The sequence below is a fragment of the Coregonus lavaretus genome, assembly GCF_964263955.1.
Source record: "Coregonus lavaretus genome assembly, contig: HAP1_SCAFFOLD_2336, whole genome shotgun sequence".
NCBI classification, from domain to species: Eukaryota; Metazoa; Chordata; class Actinopteri; order Salmoniformes; family Salmonidae; genus Coregonus; species Coregonus lavaretus.
This window is the reverse complement of record NW_028159930.1, coordinates 36,204-60,199: the sequence shown is the minus strand read 5'-3', so window position 1 is coordinate 60,199 and position 23,996 is coordinate 36,204. Positions and strand designations below refer to the sequence as shown.

The 23,996-nt window shown below is 44.1% G+C and overlaps 1 protein-coding gene across 1 annotated transcript in view; it reads left to right on the top strand.

Moving 5' to 3' along the window:
* Window positions 1-2,334: 2,334 nt before the first annotated feature.
* LOC311122320 (exocyst complex component 6B-like) overlaps window positions 2,335-23,996 on the top strand; it is a gene marked incomplete at its 3' end in the record, with an annotated part of 57,598 nt that continues 35,936 nt past the window's right edge. Inside the window, exons 1-5 of the mRNA XM_084196697.1 lie at window positions 2,335-2,425; window positions 2,841-2,985; window positions 17,732-17,897; window positions 17,981-18,028; window positions 18,253-18,343. Of these exons, the coding sequence (XP_084052823.1) occupies window positions 2,897-2,985; window positions 17,732-17,897; window positions 17,981-18,028; window positions 18,253-18,343 (394 nt within the window). The remainder of the gene's footprint in view (window positions 2,426-2,840; window positions 2,986-17,731; window positions 17,898-17,980; window positions 18,029-18,252; window positions 18,344-23,996) is intronic.

Here is a 23,996-nt window from a genome sequence, read left to right as displayed (position 1 = left end):
GTACATTTGTTGTCCGTGTACATGGATTTTATAATGTTGTATGTTTTTCCCCCAACACCTCTTTCTATCAATTTGTATAGCAGACCCTCATGCCAAATTGAGTCAAAAGCTTTTTTAAAATCAACATGAGAAGTCTTTGTTTTGTTTTGTTTTTTTGTCAATTAGGGTGTGGATGAATACGTGGTCTGTTGAACGATAATTTGGTAAAAAGACTATTTGACATTTGCTCAGTACATTGTTTTCACTGAGGAAATGAACTAGTCTGCTGTTAATGATAATGCAGAGGATATTCCCAAGGTTGCTGTTGACGCATATCCCACTGCAGTTATTGGGGTCAAATTTGTCTCCACTTTTGTGGATTGGGGTGATCAGTCCTTGGTTCCAAATATTATAATAATATAATTGATCACGTATATGTTTTTGCTGTTTGTTCTTTGTTATAGTGCCCAAAAAGATTGGAGAAGTGGTTTATCCCCGTTTTGGATAGATAACCAGAAGTGGTAAGATTCTATGGATTCTTCAATTACATTGAGCTGATTTCTGACGTGCTGTTCCTTCTTTTTCCGTAGTGTATTTCTGTATTGTTTTAGTGATTCACCATAGTGAAGGCGTAGACTCAGGTTTTCTGGGTCTCTATGTTTTTGGTTGGATAGGTTTCTCAATTTCTTTCTTAGGTTTTTGCATTCTTCATCAAACCATTTGTCATTGTTGTTAATTTTCTTAGGTTGTTGTTTTTAGATTTGATAGGGAAGCCGAAAGGTCAAATATACTGTTTAGGCTTTCTACTGCCAAGTTTACACCTTCACTACTACAGTGAAATCTTTTTTTCCAGGAAGTTGTCTAAAAGGGATTTAATGTGTTGTTTCCTAATTGTTTTCTGGTAGATTTCTACACTACTTTCCTTCCATCTATAGCATTTCTTTAATATTGTGTAGTTCCTTTGGCTTTGATGCCTCATGATTGAGTATTTCTCTGTTCAGGTAGACTGCTGTGATCTGATAGGGGTGTCAGTGGGCTGAATGTGAACGCTCTGAGAGACTCTGGGTCGAGGTCAGTGATAAAGTAGTCTACAGTACTACTGCCAAGAGATGAGCTATAGGTGTACCTACCATAGGAGTCTCTTCGAAGCCTACCACTGACTATGTACAGACCCAGCGTGCGACAGAGCTGCAGGAGTCGTGACCCATTTTTGTTGGTTGTTTTGTAATAGTTGTGTCTAGGGGGGCATATTTGGGAGGGAATACTGTCACCTCCAGGTAGGTGATTGTCCCCCTGTGTGCTGTGGGTGTCAGGTTCTTATCCAGTTCTGGTATTTAGGTCGCCACAGACTAGTACATGTCCCTGGACCTGGAAATGGTTGATCTCCCCCTCTAGGATGGAGAAGATGTCATCGTTAAAGTATGGGGATTCTATCGGGAGGATATAGGTAGCACACAGGAGGAAAATAGATCATGCTGCAGGCAGCATAGAGCAGAACAACACATAATATTTGATCGCATATGCTGCAAAGATGAATTCAATTATTTGATTATTGAATGTTACGATGGACACAAACTCAACAAACTCAATAAACGAATATTTTGGGGGGGGGTTCCAGGACGTGAACGGTATTATACTTATTACCACCGTCATGGCTATCAAGTAATACATTCCGCCAAGAGTAATTCGCAATCTAGTCATTCACAATTACCGCCACAGCTAGACCTCGTTTCAAATGTATCAAGGAATAATATTATTTTGTATTCCTAGCAATCAACACATGTACATTGTTTAAAGCACACGTTTAGAAGTCTCAGTCACAAATTTACAGCTCCAATAAGCCCCCTGTTGTGGTGAATGACATGTGAACGAGAGGTTTGTAGAATCATGACTCCTTCGAGGTTTCAGTTCATCGTTCTCCGGTAGGGGGGTCCTGCGTGCCCTGGGCATTACTGACTCAAATGAACGAAATGAGTCGAAAGATTTGTTCTTTTGACTGAACGAGTCGAAAAGATCCGAATCAGTAAAAAGAGCCGAACTTCCCATCACTTCCTCACGCAAGACGCGAGACACTCCCACCTGCCATGGCCGAGGTAAAAGTAAAACATGGACTGCCTTGACAAAACACGGAGTGGAAGCGGAAGTGTCACCAAACTATAACTTTATTGAGCAGCGCAGCATTATCAATGAATGTGGCAAAGGCAAGGGAATTGAACATTTCCGCTACCTCTCTTGAATCCAATGATCCATGATTTATGGACGATAAGAGGTGTGCCACTGCCACCAAAGAGTGATGTTAATGGTCAGAATTGGCCCTTTATCATGACTCACAGTTCCATACACATAAGAGTCATTGGACAAAGGCGTCTTCTGTACAGGGGTAGTTTTGTTAAGAGCCTTGACGCTCGATCTGAACATTAACACGCATCGCTTAAAACAGTGTACAGTAAGTGTGCATTTTGTATTTGTGAAATTATGATGTGATATGAAAGTAGAGGGATTTGTTTCTTAGAACCATACCGCAATTTATAATTGATTTACGTTTAGATGGAGTATTTGTGTGTTTTGTCTTCCAGAGCAGATTCGCCTTTTAATTAAACAGAACATTTAAGGTCCTTTGACTATAAGGAGTAACTTTAGGCTTTTTTAGTCCATTATTGGGCTAGGTCAGAACATGCAAATGTCAAACCCTTTCACCACTGTGATTGTCATACAAGTTATCTCATACTATTTATTGCAAGAAGAGGGCAACCAAAACACTAGCTATAGCAAAGGGAAAGTGGGCAAGTAAACTAGCAAGGAAAGGGAAGGTGAACTGAAAGGAGTATCTGCGTTGTTGTTGTTGTTGTGGTGTTTTTTAGGTGACGCAAGGAGCGGCGTTTCTCCTCTGTCCGGTTCTACGGTGGGATATGGAAACATGGCGAACGGTGAAACAGCAGCGGAACAGGAACGCATCCTACGGGAGATAGAGAGCACAGACACCAACTGTATCGGGCCGACACTCCGGTAAGAAAAGAGTCCGGTGTCAGGACATATTCTTGTATTCCTTCCACTTTGTGTGTAAAGGCATTTTTTCCCGTAACTGGGGAACGGTTACTGCGACGGGTCTCTCCCGCTCTCGGACGAGCTAAACTAGCAAGTCTTTCGGGACCAGTGTTGCTAGCCTGTTCAAACTAGTTGAAGAAGCTAACTTAAATAGCCAGCTAGCTAACGTTAGTTTTATTGGCTAGCTAACCACACACACAACTGTTATTCTGGCAAAAGCCTAAGTCGCAGTGATTATGAAAACGATGTTTTCAGTTAATATTTTCCAAATTGGGAGTAACACTGACAAGTGTCATCCGATTAGCTGTGCTAACTACCCTAACTAAACTAGTTAACTAGCCAAAGTGATTAACAGCTGACGAACTGCCAAAAGAGTTGGAACTGTTATGCTAGCTAAACAACGTCGCAATGTATTATGCTAACTTCGCTAGCTAGTTAGCTGGGCTAGTTGTCATTTGAAAGTTGGCTTGTTAGCCTACATCAGGCAGCTGGCTAACTAACGCTAACCAGTCTGTTCTCAAGTAACGTTACTGGTAGCTGGCTCATCATAGCTATGATGTCAAGAGAAACTTGAGCTGCTCTGTAAAGTGCTGTGTGTGTCAATTTTAAGATAACAAGTACATTTTGTGTGCACTAAAGTCATTTCGCACTTCTTTAAAAACACCACTGGGAAAATATGCGGATTTTCTTTATACTGAAAATCTGTCACCAATTGGATGGAAACCTAATAGTGATACATTTCCTCACCGTTTTCCATCATAAGGAAATGCTTTGAATTCTGGATAAACAGATGGAAAAGGTTATACAACAAAACATCAAGTAAAAAAAGTCTTAAAAGGTATCAGAAATTCATCAAAACACAATAATGCTGACCTAAGGGGTGTGAATACTTATGTAAATTAGATTTCTGTATTTCATTTTTAATACATTTACAAACAATTCTAAAAACATGTTTTCACTTTGTCATTATTGGGTACTGTGTGTAGATGGGTGAGAAATCAATTTAATTCATTTTGAATTCAGTCTGTAACACAACAAAATGTGGAATAAGTCAAAATAAAAAATGTTTTATCACATGCATCAAATACAACTGGTGCTTCTTACGAACTTTTCCCAGCAATGCAGAGTAAAAAAAAAAAAAGATATAAAATAGTAACTAACACGAGGAATAAAATACAATACCCAAGAATGGAGCCAGATCAATGTACCAGATCAATGTGGAGCTATATACAGGGAGTACCAGGTCAATGTGGAGCTATATACAGGGAGTACCAGGTCAATGTGGAGCTATATACAGGGAGTACCAGATCAATGTGGAGCTATATACAGGGAGTACCAGATCAATGTGGAGCTATATACAGGGAGTACCAGGTCAATGTGGGGCTATATACAGGGAGTACCAGTACCAGATCAATGTGGAGCTATATACAGGGAGGACCAGATCAATGTGGAGCTATATACAGGGAGTACCAGTACCAGATCAATGTGGAGCTATATACAGGGAGTACCAGATCAATGTGGAGCTATATACAGGGAGTACCAGATCAATGTGGAGCTATATACAGGGAGTACCAGTACCAGATCAATGTGGAGCTATATACAGGGAGTACCAGTACCAGATCAATGTGGAGCTATATACAGGGAGTACCAGATCAATGTGGAGCTATATACAGGGAGTACCAGATCAATGTGGAGCTATATACAGGGAGTACCAGTACCAGATCAATGTGGAGCTATATACAGGGAGTACCAGTACCAGATCAATGTGGAGCTATATACAGGGAGTACCAGTACCAGATCAATGTGGAGCTATATACAGGAAGTACCAGTACCAGATCAATGTGGAGCTATATACAGGGAGTACCAGTACCAGATCAATGTGGAGCTATATACAGGGAGTACCAGATCAATGTGGAGCTATATACAGGGAGTACCAGTACCAGATCAATGTGGCGCTATATACAGGGAGTACCAGTACCAGATCAATGTGGAGCTATATACAGGGAGTACCAGTACCAGATCAATGTGGAGCTATATACAGGGAGTACCAGTACCAGATCAATGTGGAGCTATATACAGGGAGTACCAGTACCAGATCAATGTGGAGCTATATACAGGGAGTACCAGTACCAGATCAATGTGGAGCTATATACAGGAAGTACCAGTACCAGATCAATGTGGAGCTATATACAGGGAGTACCAGTACCAGATCAATGTGGAGCTATATACAGGGAGTACCAGATCAATGTGGAGCTATATACAGGGAGTACCAGATCAATGTGGAGCTATATACAGGGAGTACCAGGTCAATGTGGAGCTATATACAGGGAGTACCAGATCAATGTGGAGCTATATACAAGGAGTACCAGGTCAATGTGGAGCTATATACAGGAAGTACCAGATCAATGTGGAGCTATATACAGGGAGTACCAGGTCAATGTTGAGCTATATACAGGGAGTACCAGGTCAATGTTGAGCTATATACAGGGAGTACCAGATCAATGTGGAGCTATATACAAGGAGTACCAGGTCAATGTGGAGCTATATACAGGAAGTACCAGATCAATGTGGAGCTATATACAGGGAGTACCAGATCAATGTGGAGCTATATACAAGGAGTACCAGGTCAATGTGGAGCTATATACAGGAAGTACCAGGTCAATGTGGAGCTATATACAGGGAGTACCAGTACCAGATCAATGTGGAGCTATATACAGGGAGTACCAGTACCAGATCAATGTGGAGCTATATACAGGGAGTACCAGTAACAGATCAATGTGGAGCTATATACAGGGAGTACCAGATCAATGTGGAGCTATATACAGGGAGTACCAGATCAATGTGGAGCTATATACAAGGAGTACCAGGTCAATGTGGAGCTATATACAGGAAGTACCAGATCAATGTGGAGCTATATACAGGGAGTACCAGATCAATGTGGAGCTATATACAAGGAGTACCAGGTCAATGTGGAGCTATATACAGGAAGTACCAGGTCAATGTGGAGCTATATACAAGAAGTACCAGATCAATGTGGAGCTATATACAGGGAGTACCAGGTCAATGTGGGGCTATATACAGGGAGTACCAGTACCAGATCAATGTGCAGCTATATACAGGGAGTACCAGATCAATGTGGAGCTATATACAGGGAGTACCAGATCAATGTGGAGCTATATACAGGGAGTACCAGTACCAGATCAATGTGGAGCTATATACAGGGAGTACCAGTACCAGATCAATGTGGAGCTATATACAGGGAGTACCAGTACCAGATCAATGTGGAGCTATATACAGGGAGTACCAGTACCAGATCAATGTGGAGCTATATACAGGGAGTACCAGATCAATGTGGAGCTATATACAGGGAGTACCAGTACCAGATCAATGTGGAGCTATATACAGGGAGTACCAGATCAATGTGGAGCTATATACAGGGAGTACCAGGTCAATGTTGAGCTATATACAGGGAGTACCAGGTCAATGTGGAGCTATATACAGGGAGTACCAGGTCAATGTGGAGCTATATACAGGGAATACCAGGTCAATGTGGAGCTATATACAGGGAGTACCAGATCAATGTGGAGCTATATACAGGGAGTACAAGATCCCATAATTTGAAGAGTTGAAACAAAAAGGGTATCCTCTATTACAGTAAAATAATATCTCATTGTGTTTCGGTGTCCATATGACCGATTCTGTTGGACCGGCTATTCCCAAACTGGGGTATGCACAATACCGTCGGGGGTACGCCCAAAACAAATGTGATTCAGATTTTCCAACGGTGCTATACATTTGGGTGTTGTTTTCTTCTCTCGCCTGAGTAGCCTCGTTTCACTGCCAAAAAAAAAAATGAAACCATCTAGTGTAGAGTGAAATAACAACACAATGGCAAATACAGGTAGCCTGGTCAAATAATTAACATCCAGTCACATTAACCGGTACTCTCTCCCGGGAATTCCGTATGTAGCCAAACGTAGCTGCTGCTCATTCCGTTTGCTCGAAAATGGATAAATGTTTTTAAAAAGTAAGGCCTGCGTCCATGGAGACACATACCAGCTCTACTGGTAGTACTACCTGAACCTGTCGACGACACAAGTTGTTCTGCTTCCACGAGCACATCCAACGCTAGCATCAGTCATTCTGCTATCCCAACTAGCATGGACAGGGGCTAGAACCGTCTTATATGGTGAGCTACCGAGTGGCTAAGACAGACAAGCCCCATACTACATTTAATTTTTTTTTTTAGTCATTTAGCAGACACTCTTATCCAGAGCGACTTACAGTTAGTGAGTGCATACATTTATTTTATTTATTTATTTTAAATGTATTTGAATTTTTTTCAAAAAAAAATTATTTCATACTGGGGTCCCGTGGGAATCGAACCCACAACCCTGGCGTTGCAAGCGCCATGCTCTACCAACTGAGCTACAAGGGGCTATTGTGGAGGACTTCATTCTTCCTGCTGCCGCGGATATGGCTGGGACAATGCTGGGGGAAAAGGCCAAAAAAACTATACAGACAATGCCTTCATCAAACAACACTGTTTCACGACGCATCAGTGACATGGCAGGAGACGTTTCGAAACAGTTACTGCTTGGCATACAAGCCAGTGAATTATATGCGTTACAGCTGGATGAGTCAGCAGACGTGGCGGGCCTGGCACAGCTCCTGGTATATGTCCGTTACGTTTATGGGGGGGTCAATTAAGGAATACATCCTGTTCTGCAAACCACTGGAAACCAGGACAACAGGAGAGGATGTTTTTAAAGTACTGGACAGCTTTGTGACATCAAATGGACTTTGGTGGTCAAGATGTGTCGGTATCTGTACTGATGGCGCAAAAGCCATGACAGGGAGACGTAGTGGAGTGGTAACGCGAGAGCAAGCAGTCGCTCCCGACGCCACGTGGGGACACTGCAGCATCCACCGAGAGGATCTTGCTGCCAAGGGAATGCCTGACAGCTTGAAAGACGTTTTGGACACTACAGTGAAAACGGTTAACTTTGTTAAAGCAAGGCCCCTGATCTCTCATGTATTTTCTGCATTATGCAATGATATGGGCAGCGACCACGTAACGCTTTTACAACATACAGAAGTGCGCTTGTTATCAAGGGGCAAAGAATTGACACGTTCTTTTGAATTGAGAGACGAGCTTAAAGTTTTCTTTACTGATCATCATTTTCACTCGTCTGACCGCTTGCATGATGACGAGTTTCTCGTCTCTGGGTGATGGTTTTTCTGGCCTGAATGATCTGAATCTAGGATTACAGGGACTCTCCGCAACTATATTCAATGTGCGGGACAAAATTGTGGCTATGATTAAGAAGTTGGAGCTCTTCTCTGTCTGCATTAACAAGGACAACACACAGGTCTTTCCATCATTGTATGATTTTTTTTGTGTGCAAATGAACTCAAGCTTATGGACAATGTGAACTGTGATATAGAGAAGCACCTGAGTGAGCTGGGTGCGTAATTACGCAGGTACCTTCCCCAAACGGACAACACAAACCACTGGATTCGTTATCCCTTTCATGCCCTGCCTCCACTCCACCTACCGATATCTGACCAAGAGAGTCTCATCGAAATTGCAACAAGCGGTTCTGTGAAAATTGAATTTAATCAGAAGCCACTGCCAGATTTCTGGATAGGGCTGCGCTCAGAGTATCCTGCCTTGGCAAATCGTGCTGTTAAGACACTGATGCCCTTTGCAACCACGTACCTATGTGAAAGTCCTTTTCTCTCAGTAGTCCTAGTCTCTCCTTCCTGTCTGTCCTCTCTCCCAGTAGTCTCTCCTTCCTGTCTGTCCTCTCTCCCAGTAGTCCTAGTCTCTCCTTCCTGTCTGTCCTCTTTCCCAGTAGTCCTAGTCTCTCCTTCCTGTCTGTCCTCTCTCCCAGTAGTCCTAGTCTCTCCTTCCTGTCTGTCCTCTCTCCCAGTAGTCCTAGTCTCTCCTTCCTGTCTGTCCTCTTTCCCAGTAGTCTCTCCTTCCTGTCTGTCCTCTCTCCCAGTAGTCCTAGTCTCTCCTTCCTGTCTGTCCTCTCTCCCAGTAGTCTCTCCTCTCTCCCAGTAGTCCTAGTCTCTCCTTCCTGTCTGTCCTCTTTCCCAGTACTCTCCTTCCTGTCTGTCCTCTCTCCCAGTAGTCCTAGTCTGTCCTTTTCTCCCATTAGTCCTAGTCTCTCCTTCCTGTCTGTCCTCTCTCCCAGTAGTCCTAGTCTCTCCTTCCTGTCTGTCCTCTCTCCCAGTAGTCTCTCCTTCCTGTCTGTCCTCTCTCCCAGTAGTCCTAGTCTCTCCTTCCTGTCTGTCATTTTCTCCCATTAGTCCTAGTCTCTCCTTCCTGTCTGTCCTCTCTCCCAGTAGTCCTAGTCTCTCCTTCCTGTCTGTCCTCTCTCCCAGTAGTCCTAGTCTCTCCTTCCTGTCTGTCCTCTCTCCCAGTAGTCCTAGTCTCTCCTTCCTGTCTGTCCTCTCTCCCAGTAGTCCTAGTCTCTCCTTCCTGTCTGTCCTCTCTCCCAGTAGTCCTAGTCTCTCCTTCCTGTCTGTCCTCTCTCCCATTAGTCCTAGTCTCTCCTTCCTGTCTGTCCTCTCTCCCAGTAGTCCTAGTCTCTCCTTCCTGTCTGTCCTTTTCTCCCAGTAGTCCTAGTCTCTCCTTCCTGTCTGTCCTCTCTCCCAGTAGTCCTAGTCTCTCCTTCCTGTCTGTCCTCTCTCCCAGTAGTCCTAGTCTCTCCTTCCTGTCTGTCCTCTCTCCCAGTAGTCCTAGTCTCTCCTTCCTGTCTGTCCTCTCTCCCAGTAGTCCTAGTCTCTCCTTCCTGTCTGTCCTCTCTCCCATTAGTCCTAGTCTCTCCTTCCTGTCTGTCCTCTCTCCCAGTAGTCCTAGTCTCTCCTTCCTGTCTGTCCTTTTCTCCCAGTAGTCCTAGTCTCTCCTTCCTGTCTGTCCTTTTCTCCCAGTAGTCCTAGTCTCTCCTTCCTGTCTGTCCTCTCTCCCAGTAGTCCTAGTCTCTCCTTCCTGTCTGTCCTTTTCTCCCAGTAGTCCTAGTCTCTCCTTCCTGTCTGTCCTTTTCTCCCAGTAGTCCTAGTCTCTCCGTCCTGTCTGTCCTCTCTCCCAGTAGTCCTAGTCTCTCCTTCCTGTCTGAAACTGTGGCTCACTCTTTCCAGTATGAATCAGTAAACACATCATTGGCTCTGCTCTGACTGTGACTCACTCACTCTCACTCACTCACTCACACACACACACACACCTACCTACCTCGCTGTCACACACCTCCCTTCAAAAGGACAAATCATTATATGAGCATTAGCTCTGCTATATACATACACACACCTAGATGTCACACCTACATTTTTACATTTACATTTTAGTCATTTAGCAGACACTCTTATCCAGAGCGACTTACAGTTAATGCATACATTTTTTTTTTCATACCCCCTGTGGGAATCAAACCCACAACCCTGGCGTTGCAAACGCCATGCTCTATCAACTGAGCTACATCCCTGCCGGCCATTCCCTCCCCTACCCTGGACGACGCTGGGCCAATTGCGCGCCGCCCCATTGGTCTCCCGGTCGCGGCCGGCTATGACAGAGCCTGGATTCGAACCAGGATCTCTAGTGGCACAGCTAGCACTGCGATGCAGTGCCTTAGACCACTGCGCCACTCGGGAGATATGAGCATTAGCTCTGCTATAGGGTGATATATCGATTTAATTTGAATCCATGTTTTTGCACGATGTTCCAAATGCCTGTATCGCAAGAAACACATTTATTTTTATTTTTGAGCATTTATGTCCTCAGGTTGTCTTTTTGGTCTCATCTCCTTCACTCCTTCTGTGCACCTTCCTATTTACACCAGAGATCTGTGTATAATGACGAGATGCTCACATCTCTGCCCTAACAATGGGAGTCATTGTCCAAAATAAGCCCATAGAAACGCATTGGCTTATTTTGGAGATATTTTGGCGAGAGTGAAACCTCTCGCTTCGCCTCTTCCTCTCTGTTTACACCCACACACCAAGCCCCTCCCCCTGCCAATCACAACAACAAAGATGAGAGATCACATCTTCCTCTCTGACAAGCGGTTTCAACTCACTATTTGCATTTGAGGTTTGGTCCAACAGATTCGGGTCATATGGACACCGAAACACATTGAGACATTGTTTTACTGTAATAGAAGAGAAGTTAACCTTTTAACGATATCCTTTTTATGTCTCAACTCCTCAAATTGTACGCAGAGCAGACACTACTAAAACAGGAGTTTCAATGAACATTAATTCAGGAAAATGTATTCTCAGTTTGTCGCACATGGCATTGCGGTACCATGTAACGCTAGCAGCATTTTAGCCAAAGACTGTTATACCAGCTGTCTAGTCTGTGTTTTGTAAATGTGCAATAAGCATAAAACACAATTATATAAGGAATTGGCAACTCATTCTGAGAAATAAGGTAGGTCACTTGATTTCAACATCTGAACAAAGTGGACAGGCTAGCATGCTGTTCAAACAGTTGGAGACGGACAGAAGGGTGTGTTCATAACAATTCAACTGTTCTGCCTTGTTAGTTAGCAAATACATCCAAATTGGCTAAACTTGAAATATAAAGATTTGCTGGCTACTCACTAGAACGTGGGCTTGTGCTTGAGAGATTGTTTATCAATCAAATATATTTATAAAGCCTTTTTTACCCAGCCTAAACCCCAAACAGCAAGCAATGCAGATGTATGAAACCTGTGTTAATTTTCTATAATAATTTTCTATAATGCCTGCTAGAAGAAGTTGGTCATTATTAGTGAATATGCGTTCTGGTTAATGGGGCGGCAGGTAGCTTAGTGGTTAAGAGCGTTGTGCCAGTAACCGAAAGGTCGCTGGTTCTAATCCTGAGCCGACTAGGTGAAAAATCTGTCGATGTGCCCTTGAGCAAGGCACTTAACCCTCATTGCTCATGTAAGTCGCTCTGGATAAGAGCGTCTGCTAAATGACTAAAATGTAAATGTAAATGTTACATTTGTAACAAAAAGGGCATTTTAATAGACAGTGATTATTGCAAAAAAAGCAGGTTAAACTATTTTGATAAAATAATGAAATTATTAGTGTGTCTTATGGTTGTGGAAGGGTTATATTTAGCCTAGGTATAATTTCCCAATCCTGAATTCATTAGGTTATTCCCAACTGTTTGAAATGTAGTGTATTTGACCTTTTTAATTGTACCACAAAGCTTATTTGGAGAAAACATTAAAGAATATATATATATATATACACACACACACTACCAGTCAAAAGTTTTAGAACACCTACTCATTTAAGGGTTTTTCTTTATTTTTACTATTTTCTACATTGTAGAATAATAGTGAAGACATTAAAACAATGAAATAACACATATGGAGTCATGTAGTAACCAAAAAAGTGTTAAACAAATCAAAATATATTTGAGATTCTTCAAATAGCCACCCTTTGCCTTGATGACAGCTTTGCACACTCTTGGCATTCTCTCAACCAGCTTCACCTGGAATACTTTTCCAACAGTCTTGAAGGAGATCCCACATATGCTGAGCACTTGTTGGCTGCTTTTCCTTCACTCTGCCGTCCGACTCATCCCAAACCATCTCAATTGGGTTGAGGTCGGGGGATTGTGGAGGCCAGGTCATCTGATGCAGCACTCTATCACTCTCCTTCTTGGTCAGATAGCCCTTACACAGCCTTGGGGTGTGTTGGGTCATTGTCCTGTTGATAAACAAATGATAGTCCTATTAAGCCCAAACCAGATGGGATGGCGTATCACTGCAGAATGCTGTGGTAGCCATGCTGGTTAAGTGTGCCTTTGAATTCTAAATAAATCACAGACAGTGTCACCAGCAAAGCACCCCAACACCATAACACCTCCTCCTCCATACTTTACGGTGGGAAATACACATGCGGAGATCATCCATTCACCCACACCGCGTCTCACAAAGACACGGCGGTTGGAACCAAATAGCTCCAATTTGGACTCCAGACTAAAGGACAAATTTCCACCAGTCTAATGTCCATTGCTCGTGTTTCATGGCCCAAGCAGGTCTCTTCTTATTATTGGTGTCCTTTAGTGGGGGTTTCTTTGCAGCAATTCGACTATGAAGGCTTGATTCACACAGTCCCCTCTGAACAGTTGATGTTGAGATGTGTCTGTGACTTGACCTCTGTGAAGCATTTATTTGGGCTGCAATTTCTGAGGCTGGTAACTCTAATGAACTTATCCTCTGCAGCAGAGGTAACTCTGGGTCTTCCATTCCTGTGGCAGTCCTCATGAGAGCTAGTTTCATCATAGCGCTTGATGATTTTTGCGACTGCACTTGAAGAAACTTTCAAAGTTCTTGAAATGTTCCGTATTGATTGACCTTTATGTCTTAAAGTAATGGACTGTCAATTCTCTTTGCTTATTTGAGCTGTTCTTGCCATAATATGGACTTGGTCTTTTACCAAATAGGGCTATCTTCTGTATACCCCCCCCTACCTTGTCACAACACAACTGATTGGCTCAAATGCATTAAGAAGGAAAGAAGTTCCACAAATTCACTTTTAAGAAGGTACACCTGTTAATTGAAAAGCATTCCAGGTGACTACCTCATGAAGCTGGGTGAGGGAATGCCAAGAGTGTGCAAAGCTGTCATCAAGGCAAAGGGTGGCTATTTGAAACATGATGGCCGTACGCACTACCCTCTGTAGTGCCTTGCGGTTAGAAGCCGAGCAGTTCCCATACCAGGTGGTGATGCAACTAGTCAGGATGCTCTCGATGGTGCAGCTGTATAACTTTTTGAGGATCTGAGGACCCATGCCAAATCTTTTCAGTCTCCTGAGGGGGAATAGGCTTTGTCGTGCCCTCTTCACTGTCTTGGTGTGCTTGGACCATGATAGTTTGTTGGTGATGTGGACACCAAGGAACTTGAAGCTCTCAACCTGTTCCACTACAGCCCCGTCGATGAGAATGGGGACGTGCTCAGTCCTCTTTTTTTCTTCTTCCTGTAGTCCACAATCATCTCCTTTGTCTTGATCACGTTGAGGGAGAGGTTGTTGTCCTGGCACCACACGGCCAGGTCTCTGACCTCCTCCCTATAGGCTGTCTCACCGTTGTCGGTGATCAGGCCTACCACTGTTGTGTCCTCTGCAAACTTAATGATGGTGTTGGAGTCGAGCCTGGCCATGCAGTCATGGGTGAACAGGGAGTACAGGAGGGGACTGAGCACGCACCCCTGAGGTGCCCCCGTGTTGAGGATCAGCGTGGCAGATGTGTTGTTACCTACCCTTACCACCTGGGGACGGCCCGTCAGGAAGTCCAGGATCCAGTTGCAGAGGGAGCTGTTTAGTCCCAGGGTCCTTAGCTTAGTGATGAGCTTTGAGGGCACTATGGTGTTGAACACTGAGCTGTAGTCAATGAATAGCATTCTCACGTAGGTGTTCCTCTTGTCAAGGTAGGAAAGGGCAGTGTGGAGTGCAATAGAGATTGCATCATCTGTGGATCTGTTGGGGCGGTATGCAAATTGGAGTTGGGATAATGGTGTTGATCTGAGCCATGACCATGACTTCATGGCTGCAGACGTGAGTGCTACGGGTCGGTAGTCAATTAAGCAGGTTATCTTAGTGTTCTTGGGCATGGGGACTATGGTGGTCTGCTTGAAACATGTTGGTATTACAGACTCAGTCAGGGACATGTTGAAAATGTCAGTGAAGACACTTGCCAGTTGGTCAGCACATGCTCGGAGTACACGTCCTGGTAATACATCTGGCCCTGCGGCCTTGTGAATGTTGACCTGTTTAAAGGTGATCATATAAACGTGATCATATAGTCATCCGGAACAGCTGATGCTCTCATGCATACTTCAGTGTTGCTACTGGATAGATGGCGTAATGGTGCCATCTGCTGGTGGATAGATGGCGTAATGGTGCCATCTGCTGGTGGATAGATGGTGTAATGGTGCCATCTGCTACTGGATAGATGGCGTAATGGTGCCATCTGCTGGTGGATAGATGGTGTAATGGTGCCATCTGCTGGTGGATAGATGGTGTAATGGTGCCATCTGTTGGTGGATAGATGGCGTAATGGTGCCATCTGCTGGATAGATGGTGTAATGGTGCCATCTGCTACTGGATAGATGGTGTAATGGTGCCATCTGCTGGTGGATAGATGGCGTAATGGTGCCATCTGCTACTGGATAGATGGCGTAATGGTGCCATCTGTTGGTGGATAGATGGTGTAATGGTGCCATCTGCTACTGGATAGATGGCGTAATGGTGCCATCTGCTGGTGGATAGATGGCGTAATGGTGCCATCTGCTGGTGGATAGATGGCGTAATGGTGCCATCTGCTGGTGGATAGATGATGTAATGGTGCCATCTGCTACTGGATAGATGGCGTAATGGTGCCATCTAATGGTGGATAGATGGCGTAATGGTGCCATCTGCTGGTGGATAGATGGTGTAATGGTGCCATCTGCTGGTGGATAGATGGTGTAATGGTGCCATCTGCTGGTGGATAGATGGTGTAATGGTGCCATCTGTTGGTGGATAGATGGCGTAATGGTGCCATCTGCTGGTGGATAGATGGCGTAATGGTGCCATCTGCTACTGGATAGATGGCGTAATGGTGCCATCTGCTGCAGGATAGATGGTGTAATGGTGCCATCTGCTGGTGGATAGATGGTGTAATGGTGCCATCTGTTGGTGGATAGATGGCGTAATGGTGCCATCTGTTGGTGGATAGATGGTGTAATGGTGCCATCTGCTACTGGATAGATGGCGTAATGGTGCCATCTGCTGCAGGATAGATGGTGTAATGGTGCCATCTGCTGGTGGATAGATGGTGTATTGGTGCCATCTGCTGGTGGATAGATGGTGAATGGTGCCATCTGCTGCTGGATAGATGGCGTAATGGTGCCATCTGCTACTGGATAGATGGCGTAATGGTGCCATCTGTTGGTGGATAGATGGCGTAATGGTGCCATCTGCTACTGGATAGATGGCGTAATGGTGCCATCTGCTGCAGGATAGATGGTGTAATGGTGCCATCTGCTGGTGGATAGATGGTGTAATGGTGCCAATATGCTGGTGGATAGATGGCGTAATGGTGCCATCTGCTTCTGGATAGATGGCGTAATGGTGCCATCTGCTGGTGGATAGATGGCGTAATGGTGCCATCTGCTGGATAGATGGCGTAATGGTGCCATCTGCTGGATAGATGGTGTAATTGGCCATCTGCTGGTGGATAGATGGTGTAATGGTGCCTGCTGCTGGATAGATGGTGTAATCAAATCAAATCAAATCAAATTTTATTGGTCACATGCGCCGAATACAACAGGTGCAGACATTACAGTGAAATGCTTACTTACAGCCCTTAACCAACAGTGCATTTATTTTAAACAAAAAAGTAAGAATAAAACAACAACAAAAAAAGTGTTGAGAAAAAAAGAGCAGAAGTAAAATAAAGTGACAGTAGGGAGGCTATATATACAGTAAAATAAAGTGACAGTAGGGAGGCTATATATACAGGGGGGTACCGTTGCAGAGTCAATGTGCGGGGGCACCGGCTAGTTGAGGTAGTTGAGGTAATATGTACATGTGGGTAGAGTTAAAGTGACTATGGATAAATACTTACTTAACAGAGTAGCAGCAGCGTAAAAAGGATGGGGTGGGGGGGCAGTGCAAATAGTCCGGGTAGCCATGATTAGCTGTTCAGGAGTCTTATGGCTTGGGGGTAGAAGCTGTTGAGAAGTCTTTTGGACCTAGACTTGGCTCTCCGGTACCGCTTGCCGTGCGGTAGCAGAGAGAACAGTCTATGACTAGGGTGGCTGGAGTCTTTGACAATTTTGAGGGCCTTCCTCTGACACCGCCTGGTATAGAGGTCCTGGATGGCAGGGAGCTTTGCCCCAGTGATGTACTGGGCCGTACGCACTACCCTCTGTAGTGTCTTGCGGTCGGAGGCCAAGCAGTTGCCATACCAGGCGGTGATGCAACCAGTCAGGATGCTCTCGATGGTGCAGCTGTAGAATTTTGCCAGCTGCTGGATAGATGGTGTAATGGTGCCATATGCTGGTGGATAGATGGTGTAATGGTGCCATCTGCTGGTGGATAGATGGTGTAATGGTGCCTGCTGCTGGATAGATGGTGTAATGGTGCCATATGCTGCTGGATAGATGGTGTAATGGTGCCATCTGCTGGTGGATAGATGGTGTAATGGTGCCTGCTGCTGGATAGATGGTGTAATGGTGCTGTCTGCTGGTGGATAGATGGTGTAATGGTGCAGAAGTGATGAATGTGGAGCTTCAATAAAGAACCCATTGCAAAATCTCTCTCTCAACTCAATTCAAAGGGCTTTATTGGCATGGGAAACGTGTGTTAACATTGCCAAAGCAAGTGAAGTAGATAATAAACAAAAGTGAAATAAACAATATAATATTAACAGTAAACATTACACTCAGAAGTTCCAAAAGAATAAAGATATTTCAAATGTCATATTATGTATATATACAGTGTTGTAACAATGTGCAAATAGATAAATACAAAAGGGAAAATAAATAAACAAAAATATGGGTTGTATTTACAGTGGTGTTTGTTCTTCACTGGTTGCCCTTTTCTTGTGGCAATCGGTCACAAATCTTGCTGCTGTGATGGCACACTGTGGTTTTTCACCCAGTAGATATGGGAGTTGATGAATTGTTTTCTTTCTCTCACAATTGTATTTGTTTTCTTCCTCCAGGTCTGTGTATGATGGAAGGGAGCATGGGTTGTTCATGGTGAAGCTGGACGGGAGGATTCGTAACCATGACAGAGACATTGAGAAGATGTGTAACCACCACTTCCAAGGCTTCGTTGACTCCATCACTGAACTACTGAAAGTCAGGGGAGAGGCACAGAAACTCAAGGTAAGTGCAGGATGGGGGGCGGGATGAAGTGCAGGATGGAGGGATGTTATTCCTGACTCTTCTCTCTGATTGGCTGTTTTCAGAGTCAGGTGACTGACACCAACCAGCGTCTCCAGGACGACGGGAAAGGGGTATGACATCACAGCCTTCTGAGCTGATCAATAAGCAATGATTTCATAATCATTTCAATAATACACCTTACTGTGCCGGCGCTAAATAATCACAGAGACCTCCTCTCCTCTCCTCTCCTCTCCTCTCCTCTCCTCTCCTCTCCTCTCCTCTCCTCTCCTCTCCTCTCCTCTCCTCTCCTCTCCTCTCCTCTCCTCTCCTCTCCTCTCCTCTCCTCTCCTCTTAGCTCCTAACCTGTATGGATGAAATGAGACAATGTCGTCTGCAACAGAGAAACATCGCCACGACCATTGACAAGCTCACACACTGTCTACCAGGTACACACACCATTGACAAGCTCACACACTGTCTACCAGACAATGAGGATATTTTTTTTCACATTTTGTTACGTTATAGCCTTATTCTAAAATGGATTAAATTATTTTTTTCCCTTTATCAATCTACACACAATACTCCATATTGACAAAGCAAATACCTTATTTACATAAGTATTCAGACCCTTTGCTGTGAGACTCGAAATTGAGCTCAGGTGCATCCTGTTTCCACTGATCATCCTTGAGATGTTTCTACAACTTGATTGGAGTCCACCTGTGGTAAATTCAATTGATTGGACATGATTTGGAAATGCACACACCTGTCTATATAAGGTCCCACAGTTGACAGTGCATGTCAGAGCAAAAACCAAGCCATGAGGTCGAAGGAATTGTCCGTAGAGCTCTAAGACAGGATTGTGTCGAAGCACAGATCTGGGGAAGGGTACCAAAACATTTATGCAGCATTGAAGGTCCCCAAGAACACAGTGGCCTCCATCATTCTTAAATGGAAGAAGTTTGGAACCACCAAGACTCTTCCTAGAGCTGGCCACCCGGCCAAACTGAGCAATCGGGGGAGAAGGGCCTTGGTCAGGGAGGTGACAAGAACCCGATGGTCACAGAGCTCCAGAATTCCTCTGTGGAGATGGGATAACCTTCCAGAAGGACAACCCTCTCTGCAGCACTCCACCAATCAGGCATTTATGGTAGAGTGGCCAGACGGAAGCCACTCCTCAGTAAAAGGCACATGACAGCCTGCTTGGAGTTTGACAAAAGGCACCTAAAGACAAGATTCTCTGGTCTGATGAAACCAAGATTTAACTCTTTGGCCTGAATGCCAAGCGTCACGTCTGGAGGAAACCTGGCACCATCCCTACAGTGAAGCATGGTGGTGGCAGCATCATGCTGTGGAGATGTTTTTCAGCGGCAGGGACTGGGAGACTAGTCAGGATTGAGGGAAAGATGAACGGAGCAAAGTACAGAGAGCTCCTTGATGAAAACCCGCTCCAGAGCGCTCAGGACCTCAGACTGGGGCGAAGGTTCACCTTCCAACAGGACAACGACCCTAAGCACACAGCCAAGACAACGCAGGAGTGACTTCGGGACCAGTCTCTGAATGTCCTTGAGTGGCCCAGCCAGAGCCCGGACTTGAACCCGATCGAACATCTCTGGAGAGACCTGAAAATAGCTGTGCAGCGACGCTCCCCATCCAACCTGACAGAGCTTGAGAGGATCAGCAGAGAAGAATGGGAGAAACTCTCCAAATACAGGTGTGCCAAGCTTGTAGCTTCATACCCAAGAAGACTTGAGGCTGTAATCGCTGCCAAAGGAGCTTCAACAAAGTACTGAGTAAAGGGTCTGAATACTTATGTAAATACGATATTTCAAAATGTCTAAAAACACCTGTTTTTGCTTTGTCATTATGGGGTATTGTGTGTAGAAAAACAACTTAATCCAATTTAGAATAACAGCAGATAACTATAACATATCACATTACATAGCAGCACATAGCTGGTAAATAGTGTAGTTGATTAGGATCCTCATTATGTACTGCACATGCAGCAGCTACTCTTCCTGGGGTCCACATGAAATGTACAAATACATGACAAAGTACAGAACAGTTATAGAAGAACAACATAAGATCCTGCTTTAAATTCTAAATCAAATAAGACATAAACACGACCGTTCAAAAGTTTGGGGTCACTTGAAATTTCATTTTTTTTTCGAAAGAAAAGCAGTTATTTTGTCCATTTTAAAATAACATAAAATTGATCAGAAATACAGTGTAGACATGGTTAATGTTGTAAATGGCTATTGTAGCTGGAAACGGCTGATTTTTATTTTATTTTTATTTTTTATTTTATTTTAAATATCTACTGAGGCGTACAGAGGCCCATTATCAGTAACCATCAGTCCTGTGTTCCAATGGCACGTTGTGTTTGCTAATCCAAGTTTATCATTTTAAAAGGCTAATTGATCATTAGAAAACCCTTTTGCAATTATGTTAGTACAGCTGAAAACTGTTGTGCTGATTAAAGAAGTAATAAAACTGGACTTCTTGAGACTAGTTGAGTATCTGGAGCGTCAGCAATTGTGGGTTCGATTACACGATCAAAATGGCCAGAAACAAAGAACTTTCGTCTGAAACTCGTTAGTCTTGTTCGGAAAAATGAAGGCTATTCCATGCGAGAAATTGCCAAGAAACTGAAGATCTCGTACAACGCTGTGTACTACTCCCTTCACAGAACAGCGCAAACTGGCTCTAACCAGAATAGAAAAAGGAGTGTCTAGGCTGAGAAACAGATGTCTCACAGGTCCTCAACTGGCAGCTTCATTAAATAGTACCCGCAAAACACCAGTCTCAACGTCAACAGTGAAGAGGCGACTCCGGGATGCTGACCTTGTAGGCAGAGTTGCAAAGAAAAAGCCATATCTCAGACTGGCCAATAAAAATAAAAGATTAAGATGGGCAAAAGAACACAGACACTGGACAGAGGAAGATTGGAAAAAAGTATTATGGACAGACGAATCGAAGTTTGAGGTGTTCGGATCACAAAGAAGAACATTTGTGAGACGCAGACCAAATGAAAAGATGCTGGAGGAGTGCTTGAGGCCATCTGTCAAGCATGGTGGAGGCAATGTGATGGTCTGGGGGTGCTTTGGTGGTGGTAAAGTGGGAGATTTGTACAGGGTAAAAGGGATCTTGAAGAAGAAGGCTATCACTCCATTTTGCAACGCCATGCCATACCCTGTGGACGGCGCTTGATTGGAGCCAATTTCCTCCTACAACAGGACAATGACCCAAAGCACAGCTCCAAACTATGCAAAAACTATTTAGGGAAGAAGCAGTCAGCTGGTATTCTGTCTATAATGGAGTGGCCAGAAATGTCACCGGATCTCAACCCTATTGAGCTGTTGTGGGAGCAGCTTGACCGTATGGTACGTAAGAAGTGCCCATCAAGCCAATCCAACTTGTGGGAGGCTTTAGGAAGCATGGGGTGAAATCTCTTCAGATTACCTCAACAAATTGACAAGCAGAATGCCAAAGGTCTGCAAGGCTGTAATTGCTGCAAATGGAGGATTCTTTGACGAAAGCAAAGTTTGAAGGACACAATTATTATTTATATTAAAAATCATTATTTCTAACCTACATTTCCTATGCACTTTGCTATATTTCCTATTCAAACTAATTTCATGTGTGTTTTCATGGGAAACAAGGACATTTCTAAGTGACCCCAAACTGTCGAACGGTACTGTATATAGGGAAGACCCCAAGAGACAACAATGCTTATTTATACACTATTCATATATACATATTTATATTGTTATATACAGTACAGTTAAATTAGATATTTAAAAAGAGGAGAGGTGCTGTGATACTATGTTTTTTTTTTTTTAATCTGTTTTTTAAAGTTAAACTTGCTTTTTGCCTGAGTAACCTCTGGTGGCAGAGCATTGCATAATGACATGTCTCTATACATACAGTAACTGAGCGACGCATTAAATCTGTTTTTTGGTTTGGTACCGTGAAGAAACCCATAGTGGGGTATGACATCACAGCCTTCTGTGGGACACCTGCTCGTCGAACATCTCATTCCAAAATCATGGACATTAATATGGAGTTGGTCCCCCCCTTTGCTGCTATAACAGCCTCCACTCTTCTGGGAAAGCTTTCCACTAGATGTTGGAACATTGCTGCGGGGGGACTTGCTTCCATTCAGCCACAAGAGCATTAGTGAGGTCGGACACTGATGTTGGGCAGTTAGGCCTGGCTCGCAGTCGGCGTTCCAATTCATCCCAAAGGTGTTCGATGGGGTTGTGGTCAGTGCTCTGTGCAGGCCAGTCCAAGTTCTTCCACACCGATCTCGACAAACCATTTCTGTATGGACCTCGCTTTGTGCACAGGGGCATTGTCATGCTGAAACAGGAAAGGGCCTTCCACAAACTGTTGCCACAAAGTTGGAAGCACAGAATCGTCTAGAATGTCATTGTATGCTGTAGCGTTAAGATTTCCCTTCACTGGAAATAAGGGGCCCGAACCATGAAAAACAGCCCCAGACCATTGTTCGTCCTCCACCAAACTTTACAGTTGGCACTATGCATTGAGGCAGGTAGCGTTCTCCTGGCATCTGCCAAACCCAGATTGGTTGTCGGACTTCCAGATGGTGAAGCGTGATTCATCACTCCAGAGAACGCATTTCCACTGCTCCAGAGTCCAATGGCGGTGAGCTTTACACCACTCCAGCCGACGCTTGGCATTGTGCACGGTGATCTTAGGCTTGTGTGCAGCTGCTCGTCCATGGAAACCCATTTCATGAAGTTCCCGACGAACAGTTATTGCGCTGACGTTGCTTTCAGAGGCAGTTTGGAACTCGGTAGTGAGTGTTGCCACCGAAGACAGACAGATTTTACGCGCTTCAGCACTCAGCGGTCCCGTTCTGTGAGCTTGTGTGGCCTACCACTTCTCGGCTGAGCCGTTGTTGCTCCTAGACGTTTCCACTTCACAATAACAGCACTTACAGTTGACCAGGGCAGCTCTAGCAGGGCAGAAATTTGACAAACTGACTTGGTGGAAAGGTGGCATCCTATGACGATGCCACGTTGAAAGTCACTGAGCACTTCAGTAAGGCCATTCTACTGCCAATGTTTGTCTATGGAGATTGCACGGCTGCATGCTTGATTTTATACACCTGTCAGCAACAGGTATGGCTGAAATAGCCGAATCCACTAATTTCAAGGCGTGTCCACATACTTTTGTGTAGATATAGTGTATGTCTGTTTGAAGTGTATGCTAACAGATTATACAGGTGGTTAGGAATTTTCAACACACAAACGTTTCTTAAAAAGACTAGAAGAGAAGTATTGAATTTCTCCTCAAACCTCAACCATGAAATACTATCATGCATGTTGTTGATGTTAGTTCTATGTGTACAGTTAAAGGCAAGGCGTGCTGCTCTGGTTTGAGCCAGTTGCAGCTTTGCTGGGTCTTTCTTTGCTGCATCTGACCATAACACCAGACAGTAATCAAAATGGGACAAGATCAGAACCTGAACAACTAGTACAGGTGATCTTTTTACAACAGACGTATCTCTCCCCGTCTTCACAACAACTTTGTCAGTATGACTTGACCATGATAACTGACCATCCATCCAATGTTACTCCTAGGAGTTAAATAGCTGGTTGCCGGAAGACATTTGCAGGTCATAGATACAGTGAGGGGGAAAAAGTATTTGATCCCCTGCTGATTTTGTACGTTTGCCCACTGACAAAGAAATGATCAGTCTATAATTTTAATGGTAGGTTTATTTGAACAGTGAGAGACAGAATAACAACAACAAAATCCAGACAAAAGCATGTTAAAAATGTTATAAATTGATTTGCATTTTAATGAGGGAAATAAGTATTTGTCCCCTCTACAAAACATGACTTAGTACTTGGTGGCAAAACCCTTGTTGGCAATCACAGAGGTCAGACGTTTCTTGTAGTTGGCCACCAGGTTTGCACACATCTCAGGAGGGATTTTGTCCCACTCCTCTTTGCAGATCTTCTCCAAATCATTAAGGTTTCGAGGCTGACGTTTGGCAACTCGAACCTTCAGCTCCCTCCACAGATTTTCTATGGGATTAAGGTCTGGAGACTGGCTAGGCCACTCCATGAC